The sequence below is a fragment of a genome, unplaced genomic scaffold (genome assembly GCF_019419815.1).
Source record: "Pyrus x bretschneideri cultivar Hongxiangsu unplaced genomic scaffold, Pyrus_bretschneideri_v1 Contig19, whole genome shotgun sequence".
Taxonomy (NCBI): domain Eukaryota; kingdom Viridiplantae; phylum Streptophyta; class Magnoliopsida; order Rosales; family Rosaceae; genus Pyrus; species Pyrus x bretschneideri.
In genome coordinates this window covers 5,605,012-5,617,940 of record NW_025999490.1, presented here as the reverse complement: position 1 = coordinate 5,617,940, position 12,929 = coordinate 5,605,012, and the positions used below count along the sequence as shown (strand labels likewise).

At 36.1% G+C, this 12,929-nt stretch overlaps 1 protein-coding gene and 1 pseudogene across 1 annotated transcript; one reads left to right on the top strand and one right to left on the bottom strand.

Annotated features, from left to right (window-relative positions):
* Window positions 1-3,575: 3,575 nt before the first annotated feature.
* LOC125476365 lies at window positions 3,576-7,675 on the bottom strand (annotated as a pseudogene).
* Window positions 7,676-11,532: 3,857 nt separating this feature from the next.
* Window positions 11,533-12,087, top strand: LOC103961288 (calcium-binding protein KRP1-like). The gene has a single exon (XM_009373863.2). The coding sequence runs from the start codon at window positions 11,563-11,565 to the stop codon at window positions 11,899-11,901; it is 339 nt and encodes a 112-aa protein (XP_009372138.1). The 5' UTR covers window positions 11,533-11,562; the 3' UTR covers window positions 11,902-12,087.
* The last annotated feature ends 842 nt before the right edge of the window (window positions 12,088-12,929 follow it).

Below are 12,929 nucleotides of genomic sequence, written 5' to 3'. Positions count from 1 at the left end.
CAAAGCAAAATGGGCCTCACCAACTGAGACTGAAACCGAGGCTGTGAAGCCCAGTTCCCTTTCCCTACTCACCTAAGCGCTGTACGCGCTAGGCATTTTTAGAAAAGCAACAACCCCACGTGGGGGTGTTCCCCCGCCAGTCAGTGCAATAAGTAGCCCAACAGCTACTTTTTATAATCCAACGACTACGTTTAAATGGGCTGTTGGTTAATCCAACAGTCCAGGTTCAAATTTTATTTTTTTTTAAGTTTTATATTTATGTATTTATTGAATCCAACGACTTAGATCGAATATAATTAAATATAACAGTAAAAAAAAAAAAAAGATCTAACGGTCCAAATTTAAATCCAACGGCTAGAATAATTTTAAAAAATTATTTAACTTAAAATTCAACCAAAAACTCTATAAATACCTATGTATTTGTTCAAACATCCACACAAAACTCACTTTTCTCCTACAATTCTTCCAATTTTTCTTTATACCATTTCTTCTCTTTTCCAAAATTTTCAAGATTGCAAAAGAGCATGTTAGAGGTCATAATTGGACATTTGACGAAGATATTGCTTTATGTTTGGCATGAATTTTGGTTAGCGAATATGGTGTCGTTGGCACCAATCAAAATTTAAAGGTTTTGTGGGGCAAAATCGTTGATAAGTTCTATGAAAACTCCAACATCGGTCGAAGGGATGTTGGTGGTGTTTATGATCGGTGGAAGATTATCAACAAAGCGTGCACTTTGTGGAATGGAAGCTTGGAGAGAGCCATGGTTAACATGCCTATTGGAAGGGACACCTTAGAAATTGTGAGTTTCTTTGTTGATATTTTAGTTGTCATGTACATAATAGTATTTTGCAACTAATTGTTTTTATGTATTTGTTGCATAGGGTGACAAAGTAATGGCAATTTACAAGACAAGAAATACACCAAAAAATCAAGCTTTTAAGTTGCATCATGCTTGGAACATCCTCAAGGATTGTCCGAGGTGAGAAACCGATGCGAATCAACAATGTGGAAGACTATTTCATAATGAATCCCCACCCCCAAATGATGTCAATGAAGGTGTGAATTTTGCCGACAATAGGTGTCGACCAAATGAGCCCAACTTCTTATTTTCCAAGGCTCCCGGGTAGAGATAAGCAAAAGGAAGCAAAGAGAAAAGGGAAGTCCCAAGATCCGATACGTGCATAATTTGTTAGCGAAATGGCAAGAATGAACGAAAACCAATGCCATCGGCAAGAAAAATCGGCCTAAATGTTTTTGGTCATGAAGGAAGAACAGGATAGGGAGCAAGAAAGGTACGAAACTAATTTGATAATGGAAGACCTCGACAAATACACTCCAGAGAGGAAGAAATACTTACATGGTAAGTAAAAGGAAATTTTACGAAGGAATGCCACAAGGAGTATATTTTAAGATGATGATTCATCTCAAAACTATCACCCAAGTCCATCACTAAGTTAAGATGGTAGATATCATTATTAAGTTTATGTAGTCTATAAATTTTCGATTGTATTAAGTTTATTGGTTTATTAATTGTCTTTTCTTTTTTTCTTTTTTTTTTATTTTTTTTTATTTTTTTTATTTATTTTTTATTTTTTTTTAAGTTTATGTGATTTATCATGATTTTCATGTATTGATTTAGTGATTTTTCATAATTTATCAGAATTTAAATATTTTTAGGTTAAAATGTTCATAAAATTAATTTAGGATAGTCTACATAATTATTATTTTTTTAGGTTAATTTATAAAAAAAAGTTAGCCTTAATTCATTCTTTGATAATCTGGGGCTAAAATTTTAGGCCATAAGGGTTGGAATAGAAAAACTGTTTCTAGGCTAAAACCTAAATTTTATAGGCTAAATATTTTTAGGTTTTAGGTCACCATTGGAGATGGTCTTAGTGTAGATAATATCATTTGTTTAAAAAAAAAATTATGAGAAGTGTTATTGACACTCCAAAAATCACATTCTACACTCCTCACAAATGTATTTTTCTTTCCAAATATAGAAAGTTTGGAGTGTAGAATAATATTTTTGGAGTGCTAATAACAATTCTCAAAAATATTACTATTTTAAATCAGGCTAAGAAAATGGGAAAGAGTTTGAACTCAAAGCATACTGATCTGAAGACAAAATCTCTATTCACAAAGACAATTCACCACTTGAAAAAGTAGAAGGGCTTTAGGTGTGTAAAGTATTAGATTAAGGTAATGCAAATAGGCTTCAATGGCGGCCTCATGCTACTGGCTTAAGCGAATCTAGAAAAATATTCATGCTCATAAGTTCTTTTGTTATAAGTGCTTTTATTATGAATACGTTGAACCTTTATATAAAAACACATGTTTCTTCAACTATAATTAGTCAGAAACGCTCACAAAACACTTTAGTCTTTTTATAAGTAGTCTTAAACAATAGATGGTAGGCGAGGATCCTTTTCTTGGGAATTCTAGGAATCCCGTGATCGTGACTGTTCATCGTACGTCATGCGAACAGAAATCATTTCAAAATTTAAAATTTAAAATTAAATATAAATAGTACATAACGAAAAATTGATCGTACGATGTACGATGAATAATCACGATTGCAGGATCTCTAGAAAAAAGACCTGGTGATTATCCTTTTCACTTATATTGATCGTCCTAACGCTAGGAATGTTCACTCCGTTGTAAGTTGTATCCATGTTTTGTTGTATTATGACAAGAGGTGCCAACTATCAAATTCTTAATATATTAGGTATTCCAAAACAAAGAAACAAAATTAATTAATAAATAAGCATGTTCCAACTCATAGACACCATTGATTGCTATGTTGTTACTTCTTATATTTTATTCAGAAGATACCTACCTGGGGCCTTCCGGTGATTTACTGTAGAAGTATGTTTGCTTCTTTGCGATTGCATAGATGCCTCCTATGATTGATTGTTTCGGATATGACAAATGATTTTGGGGTTTAGAGGAGTAAACCGGCCGTCGACCCCCAGAACTGTTAATTTAGTTGAAGTTGATCTCTTGACATATGTTTTTAATAAAATAACCTCCTGAAATATTTGAAATTAGCCAATTAACTCTCACCGTCAAATTCGATAAAATCTTATTCACTTTGTTGTCAATACTGGCAAGTGATCAACATGTGATTCACTCTTGAGAGTAAAGTCGTACCAGTATTTGATGACAAAGTGGATGAAATTTCATCAAAGTTGGGGGATTAATTGACTAATTTTAAATAATTTAGGAGGTTAATTTATCAAAAAAAAAAAGTTTAAAAGTCGATTTCAACTAAAATAATAGTTCAACGTACGTCAATTTACCCATATTGGAATATGGTGAATGGAGTGATTTCCATTCTCTTTTTTAACCCCTAACACTTAATTTTTGTCTGTTGATTCTTGAAAGGCCTTTTGTTCTTCTGCTACAATTTGAGAATGCTACCATTAGTTTGCCTTCATGGGCGATTGAGAGCCGTTGCTTTCTAAGTAGGTATTTTTTTTAAAGGGGTGTTTAGGAATTGTAACAGGAAAATGTTAAGGGAATCTGCAACATTAGTTGTGTGATTTTCGCATACGATTCCGACTGGAAAGTGAAGAAAGATCGAGTATGATAGTCATTAAAATCCAAAATATCAATGTCTACTAGAACTATGGTGTCTGAGTATTTACTTTTCCGCTCACAATCGTTTAACGAAAATTACAGGCTATACAAATATTGCAAATAACCCTCATAGGAGATGGAACAGCATAGAAACATGGAGCAAGATTACCGATCATCTCCCTTCCACCATTGTCATCGTTACATCATTCGAGGGTGCTATATCCTGGCCTTCTGTACTAAATTTTGTATCCACAACCACATGTCTCTTAATTGAGGTAAATATAGGTTCTACTGGCAACTGAAGATTTGCAGCTTCACTTTCCAGCATTAACACCACGGCCGACATGGTTGGTCTACTAGCTGCATGGTCTTGCACACACAGTAACCCCACATGTATGCATCTCGATACTTCAGTTTCGTTCTGGGAACATGTTTCTGCGATGGAAGGATCAACGAGGTCCATTGCTCGATTCTCGTTCCACAGATGCCATGCCTAAAAACATTTGAAAAAATCCATATTCCATTGTTGTAGTTACTGATTGGTGAAGGAATAGCTAGCATTTAGAATTTAAAACATCATGTATGAATAACTTACATATCCAATAAGGCTCAAGTGTTCGGTTGATCGCAAGCTAGTGTTCCTTCGGCCACTCACAATCTCTAGCAGCAATACACCAAAGCTATAAACATCTGACTTTACAGAAAACAGACCTTCCATTGCATATTCAGGTGACATATAACCGCTGCATTATGAATATTATGATCAGATTGATAATTCTAACACGAGATAAATAAGTTATATTGCAATAGTGTCAACAAGTTCTTCTTACTATGTGCCAACAACTCGGGCTGTATTTTCTTCTTTTTCATTACCCCCGAATATTCTTGCCATGCCGAAGTCTGAAATTTTGGGGATCATATCTTCATCCAGCAAAATGTTGCTAGCTTTTAGGTCTCGATGAATAATTCTAAGTCTTGAATCTCGATGGAGATAAACGAGCCCTCGTGCAATCCCTTCAATAATCGTGAAGCGTTTTCTCCAATCTAGTAGTGATCGGTTGGCTGGATCTGTCATTTTACCAAAAAGGCAACTACTAAGTGAAACAAACTTCAAATATATAATGTTATCAGAAAAAAGAACACTTAATCGGCTGAAAGAGAACATACGGAAAAGAAAGAAATCCAAGCTTTTGTTTGGCATGTATTCATAAACCAGTAGCTTTTCTTCTCCTTCAATGCAGCAGCCCAATAGCCTCACGAGATTCCTGTGTTGTAACTTAGCAATCAGACTAATCTCATTCTTGAACTCCTCCAACCCTTGAGTAGACCTTCTCGAAAGTCTTTTTACAGCTATTTGTGGTAGCCCTGGAAGGCTACCCTTGTAGACAGTACCAAATCCACCCTTCCCAAGCTTGTTTTCTTCAGAGAAGTTGTTCGTAGCAGCTGCTACAGAACTGAAATTGAACAGTGGTAATTCGGATCCATTTACTTGATTCCCTTCTGCAAAAACGTTAACTGATCCTGAAGTATCTGTTGAGAATTCTCCACTCTTTCCAGCATCGAGCATTGGTGTATCACTGCCCCTTAACCGTGAAATTGAAGAACTTATGGGCAACACTAGATAACAAAAAGGAAGGAAAATAAGTCAGAAACAAAATGGAAAGGAGAATATATCATGGAACAACTACCAGTTTCCTTAACTAAAAAAATTTCCCCTCTCATTCACCAGAAGGATGGAAAATGTGCATCCTACCTTTAAGTTTTGCTTTAAACCTCCACAAAAGCAATAGGATGATGACTACGAACACTGCTGCCGCTACCGAAATTACTGCTATCACAACGGTGGATAATTTTTTCTTGTTACCTATATATAAAAGGAGATCCAATAAAAGATATTAGTGCAGTCTTCTGTGTTGCAACATTTCATGCAATTAATACTTCATAGAGCAGTTTCCTGGCGCTTTTCCGTGCTATGCTCTATATTTTCAGTACTTTGAATATACAGCACAGAAACCATGTCTGGCCTTTGATATTATTAAAGGATGGGGATTCAAAAGACAATTAACTTATTTTTCGTTTTTGGATGGATGACAAAAAAACAGATCAAGCGCTGCTAAAAGAAAAAACGCTGCAGAAGAGCTGGGCAGATAAAAATACAATTCAAACGGAATGGCAAAGAAGTAAAGGAGTATTAGATTATCTTTCACGGACTTGATGCCACGGTCTTGCCTCGAGGCGAATTTAGAATTCAATGATCGACAAAAGACAGAAGGTTTGCATTTCCTGTGAAAATGCATCAGTTCACATTTTCCTCACAGCAATTAAGTTGAACAAAATTTATGGAAAATTAAGTGACTCCGATTCACCCTTTGATTTTTCATGTATGGAAAGAAAAAGCCAAAACCATAAACCTCAACAATGACAAAGAAGCACAAATGGATTTTAGGAAAAGAAATGAAGGCAATAACACCAACAAGAAGAAGGACAATTGGATTTGAACTTTACCTAAATCCGAATGCGCAACACGAATTTGCAACGTGTTTCCTCCCAATGTAAATTGTTCGACGTCAATCAAGTCCCCGGTCCATATCATACAACCAATCCCTTCAACAAAGGCATATGCAGTACAAGAACAATTCTCAAGACATTTCTCCTCACAACTCTCCCCTGGACCTGCGTTAACCAAGTCCGCGAAATCTGGCAACTTGGCACCTCTTATCCCTACAAATCCATCTTTTTCATCACTTGCCGCCGTTCCATTAGTACTATTTCTCTGACACTGCAATAAGGTTTTCCTCAAACACCCCTCCGACCAATTTCCCTTCATCCATTGATCCGAGTCCCTAGGTTGGAATCCATGCATACAACTGCAAATCGAACCCGAATCATCGGATGCACTACACACCCCAAACTTTCCACATTTGTTGTAAAACTCACACTGGTTGGTCTTGTTAGGCTGAGATTCTATCACTTCCCACTGGTTCTTCTCTTCCACCCATGTCAGCTGCTCCTCGTACCCGTCCCACCTCATCCGAAACCTCAACTTCATCGAAGTACTTGATAGTTTGTAAGTAAAATATGAGCTCCCATTCGCGTTCTCATCACTAAGCCTAAAACCAGATTCATAATTCGTTGGCATAGTCGGAATTCCGATGAATATCTGCTTGTTCCAATGCCCGCTTCGCCACCGCCGTTCTGATCCTTCCCATACCACAAACTGCGGCGATCCTCGAGGATCAACGCCCATTGAGTAACCTCCGGCCGAAGGGTCACTTTCCGACTTCCACGAAGTCAAAAACCGACTCTCTCCGATCGCATCATTCACCTCAACTTTCATCCCGGCAAAAAAGTGTCCGCTGCATGATCAAAGCTCTCCCAGTAGACCTCGCCGCTGCCGGAAAGAACAAGACTTCCTTCGTCACTAAGTGTGGCGGTCGTGTTAGTGGCGGTTGACGTGTTAGTGGCGGTTGAAGCGTTAGTAGACCAAACTGCGGTGCCATTTCCATCCAAAACAACCAGATTTCCATCGCTTCCAATTTTAAAAACTCCAGATTCACCAGAAATTGGGTTTTCTCTGTTTGCAACCCAGACCACTGACGGGTCTGAAATGTTGTAATACCGAATTCCGACGTACCGGAACGATGAATTCCCCGGACTGAAGAAACCCAGTACGAATTTTTGCCCATCTGAGATCAGCGTTTCTCCATCTTGTATAGACTGGCCCTGCGAAATCGAACTCGACGCAGAGCAAAACAGAGGAAGATAACAGCAGAAAACGAACACGAATGAGAAAATACAAATTCTGGAACCTGGGTTTTTGCTACCGATTCCCATTTGATGAACTCAGAGAATTGCAGGCAATCATTAGCAGCGAACAAAAATCTAGAAGTAGAAGGAAGAGGCTGGGGTGCGTGGGTAAAGGCGGTAAAGTCAGCAAATGGCGGCGTCCTGCTGCTCATGTCTGATTCGGACACGCTTTTCTGACACTTAGCGAAACTATGGGACCAACTTGTATTTGAAAATTATATATATATTGTCGTTGAGCCTTTGGCATCTGGATGTCTGCAGGAAGATTGCAATTGTTTGGTCGGGGCAGAGGACTTTAAGACTTACCGATTGATCGAGGAAATATCTGTTAGTTGAGGTCCGTGTGGACACAATTCAATTTCACATTGAATTCACACGCTTTAAGAGAGAAATTTTTCAATACGTTAATAGTTTTAGGGTTAAGAACTTAATGGTGCCAAGCCAACTACCAAGTTCACATTGGATTGACAGGTTAAGTATTGGTGCCAAGCCAACTACCAATTTTTTCGAGAATTGTTAAAGAGATTTTCTCAAAAGTTGACTTTTTGTAGGCTCTTTACCATTTTATGTTTTTGACACAATGTTTTATAATATTCACATAAAAATTAATGTTAAACTGTGAGATGACAGAATGTTCATAGAAAATTTTACTTTTGAGAAAGTCCTCGTAACATTTCTTATTTCTTAATATTAGTGTAGATCCTATGTAGATATGGATTAAGATCTTATAAATCTAGGTCATTCTCTTTGTAATCCTAGTGAAATTAAACACTTGCACAGTTACACTAGAGAGTCTTATCTTCATCCATGTTAGTCATGGTGAAAGTGTTGCGTATGCCTCTGTGTTAGTCTATTAAATTTGACTTATCAAGTTTGTGACGACGGAATGAAGTTGTCCTAAGTAAATTTTAGAGCTTGACTTCCTTTTATATGAGTTACTTATCTTAGAAAGGTGATGATCGAGCTGTTTGTAAGAAAGGATTAAGAATTTTGGAGTGTGAGCTTAGCCATGGAAAACTCTCTTAAATTCAAAGGCTAAAGGCAAATGATGCACCGAAGATGTCCTTATCCTGGAATGGACTGGTGAGGCTTCAAAAGCCTAGCTAGAAGTGAAAATAAGAAAACTTATCTTCATAAGTTCCTATTTCTAAAGGAATGAAAAGTGATCTATTTTATAGCATTAAAAGCAACCACTATGTGAGGAAATTGGGGAGGGGTGGATTAAAAGCAACCACTATGGGAGGAAATTGGGGAGGGATGGCTTGGTCATCTTCAGAGTTTGATATATACTTAAAAATACGGAAAAATTAATTTATTTTTTTAAAAGATAAAAAATGCAGTTGATTAGGTCACTAACTATCTCTTACAATGAGTAATGTTTAAGATGTTGAAAGATTAGAGACTTTCCAATAAACACCTTAAATATGGGAGAGTTTACCTAGTGTTAGCAAATTACATGGTAATTAAGTCCTCATATATGTTTGGAGGACTTAACATTGAAAAACAATTACTCTCAAACGAAAATAATTTCCATGCATGAATGAGTTTTGTGGTGGACATATGGTATGATATGTCAACCAAGTCAATCCATTTTTAAAGGTTTGACTAGCGGAAACCTAACATAATTGACTGAAGATCCCAAAGTCTAGGTTCAAAAAGGACAATAAAATTATGACAACTTTGGGTTTCACTATACTCTATACCCATGTGTCCCATGATGATAACAGTGTTGTCTGCCATTGAGATTAGGTTAAGATTTGCTTTTAATGGTTCCTATAGCCTGGAATACTTAGAAGTCCAAGTGGGGTATTGTAGGATCTTAACGGGAAGCCACATATGACCTATCTTGATTGTGAATGGGGTGTTCTTATGAGAATTTTTCTAAAGGGCTTAATTAATAGGAAAACTAACGAAAAGTCCAAAAAAAAACTTTCCCTTTAATGAAAAGCCATTTTTAAAGGTATAGTGAATAGTACCAGGGAAATGTATAAATGTGGTTTTTCATTAAAAGTGAACAGTACCGGGAGTGTTTTGTTAAACCTCCCTTAATTAATTCTCTAGAGCACTCATGAGAAACCAAGAATTGTCAAAGCTGGAATGAACACAAACGAGCAACCATGAGGTGTTCGAAAATGTATTGTGTAATTACTATTGCCTTGGTTTACTCAAACAGCTGAGCAGCTTAAGACATCATGTTCACTGAAATAGCCAAGTAAATTTGATAGTAATTCACTATGGAAGGTTCAAAGCCAAAAGCTACCTATCCTGATGCTTTAGTTTTCCTATTGAATCTTTATCTAGTGTATGCATTGTCATTTGCATTGTGCTTTCCATTCACGTGGGGATTGTTGAAATTTTAGTTATTATTATATATTAAATTTATCAATTGTACGAAAATTAGAAATGGTGCCTTTTAGTAGAAATATGTGTCTCTCTAAACATGAAATTTAAATGAAGTTTTGCAGTTTTTACTATTTATGAATAGTCACATGCTTTGAAAAAAGGCATCTTTACTTCTATAAATAGGCAAGTCTTCTTGTAGTCATTTATAACTTCCCATCATTCATATAGTCATACATATAGTGCACCATTGTGAGTTTTGTGATTTGGAGATCTATTATTATAAGGACGTAGTCGTTGTATCTTGAGAGATGAGAGCCGATCAATCATAAGTACTATTGTGGGGCGTAAACTTATCTTAAAAATAAAATATCTAACATTTGCCTCGACCGATTTTTTAGATTTTTTAAATCCATTTTCACGGTATTTTGTTTTCCCTTACGAGCATGCATCAAATTTAGTATTTAATTACATGAATTATTTCTTATTTTTCTGTGTGATTAAAATATAGCAATTAAATGATATTTTTCCAACTACATAGACGATACACAATAGGTTGCTTTTGGTCATAAATCAACACCGGCAAACATAATCCAGTAACTTTGTAATCACGTTACTATCCCAATTGCTACCCTAGAAAATCCACTGCATTCACATTTGACCAAACATATAATTTCTGGCAGTTTCTAGATCAACTGCAAGCATTGATATACTTTTCAACTATTCATAAAATGAAATTCCGCACACTTCAATGACCGACCTATCTTTCATAATTGTCTTAAAGAAGGATGACATTTTGAACACAACCGATTAATCCAATCCAACTCATCCGCTAAAATTAATATTTGGATGGTTATTTAACTGGTCAGTTTATTAACAATTAGACTCGTTAATCACCTGTTACATTACAATCCCTTCAACTCTTACAGATCCTTGAGTCACAAGAGACTAAAACATACTATGCAGTGAGCAACTCCGTTAGCTTGGCGTTTGAAATGAGTACGTAAGGCATCAGCGATCTCATTGGAAAAAGACTTGGCACGTGGCACCCCCACCAGCCTTTGGACTAAAATTTGTGTCCAACGAACAACTCCATACGTGTTCCAATTTGAAAAAGAACAACTCGCTCAGACGAAGCCGACTGAGTTAATAGCCACATTTGGTCAAGGCCCAATCCAACTATGAATTCAAATTAAGTACCAAAATTTGAAGCTCCAGCTCCATATATCAACGGCCGAAGCACTTTTTCGAAACGTTAACATTTAAAAAAAAAAAATAAAAAATTTGGTTTTGGTTACATTTTAAAAACAAGAATTATATCACCACTTATTACTACAGTCTAGTTGTATTCCTCTTCACTTATAAATAAGAGGTCTTAGACTTGATTCTCGTCAAAGACAAGTTTGAACCACATTATTGTTTGCCATTATAAAGCTAAGTTCATCTTCTTTCCGTTAATGTAAATAATATCGTTTGTTTTAAAAATAAAATTAAAAACAAGATTTATATCAATCAAATGGGCTAATTGATTTGATTAGCTAACTCAACAAAAAAATGATTGGCATTTTCGTAATTAAATTGTCCTCCAATTCGAGACAAAAGTTGAGTTCAGCTTTTCATTCCAACAGTAGCACCGGTAGCTTTCCATGCAACTTCGAGGAAGGGCTAATGAACCTTCTTATATGTCAAAATCAAACACTAAAGGCTCTGATCAAATTATGGCATTAGTTCCATTCATCAAAAGCGACCCTTTTGGAATTTTCCATATATATGTTCTATAAATAGTAGGTTACTAACCTAGCCATCTAATAATTTCGATAATCACCAACAATGGCGTCACGAAGTAGCAATGGAGTTGTGTTTGAAGATTTCTTCCCGACCATGGTGCAGAGATTGGGAGCAGAAGGGTTCATGAAGGAGCTGTGTAACGGGTTCCGGTTGCTAATGGACGAAAAGAAAGGCGTGATCACTTTCGAGAGCTTGAAGAGGAACTCGGCATTGCTAGGGTTGCATGGGATGAGTGATGAGGAGTTAAGGTGCATGCTGAGAGAAGGTGACTTGGATGGAGATGGGTGTTTGAATGAGATGGAGTTTTCTACTCTCATGGTTAGGTTAAGTCCTGATTTGATGCAGACTTCTAGAGAACTAGTGGAGGAAGCTCTGTTGTAATAGTAATCTCAAATTGCTAGCAGTTTCAGTCGCATTTAGTTTCTCTGTTTCTATTCCATGGCAGCTGGTTGGACTAGCTAGCTATTCTGTACTCTCTCTCTCTCTCTCTCTGTAATTTTGTGATTGTCGACAAAATTGCTTTTCTTCACTCCGTTCCGTGAAAGCTTATTCAATTGTTTGTCTCTAGATCTTGGTACGTTAAATTAACAATGCAACTATGCAAATGAACATCATTAAGCAAGAAGAAATTTGTACATATATACCAATCTTTTTTTTTTTTGGTACAAGAAATAGGTTATAGAAAATAAAATAACTTTTACCTTTTAACCAACCAAAACAGGTCACAAATTGCAAATTAGCATCAAACTTAGTATCCATATGAGTCAAACTTGCTATGACGAGTCTATGACCTCATCCAACCAAATGGAAATCGAGTTCCCATAAATCAACTGGTCATGTGCTATATGCCAATCAATTAATTATGTGCCATGTATGTGTGTACAGAAAAAAACCTGAGTGAATATTAACACATGACGAGACATTTGTGATATGGACAAATATTTGCACATTTTTTATCTTTTTTGCACACATCAATGATTATTTATTTGTTTTGATTCTCAATTCGTTTAATTTATAGATCAGAAATAAACAAAAGTAAGCAAGAGAGAAAAAAGTGTATGTTGAAGTCATATATATCTTCATAAGGTGATGAAGGGAGAGTTTTTTTTATTTTTTTTATTTTAGTACATTGATACTTTTACACTAAAGGAGTGAGAGTTCGGCTAAGCCACACAATGAGTAGCTTAATTTGGTATTGAATTCACCTTCTACGAGATTCAAACCTAAGACTTTTACTTTCAAGTGAAGAGAAATATGAAAAGATCGCAGTACTGAGTCACGATTAAGGAGAGTTGAGAAACGTCAATTAGCTAGTAGAACTGGATATTTACATCTTCCCAAACTATAAATGAGTTGTAACTTCTTTTCTTTCTTTTTATTTTATAGTATGGACATTTTGGTAAATTGCT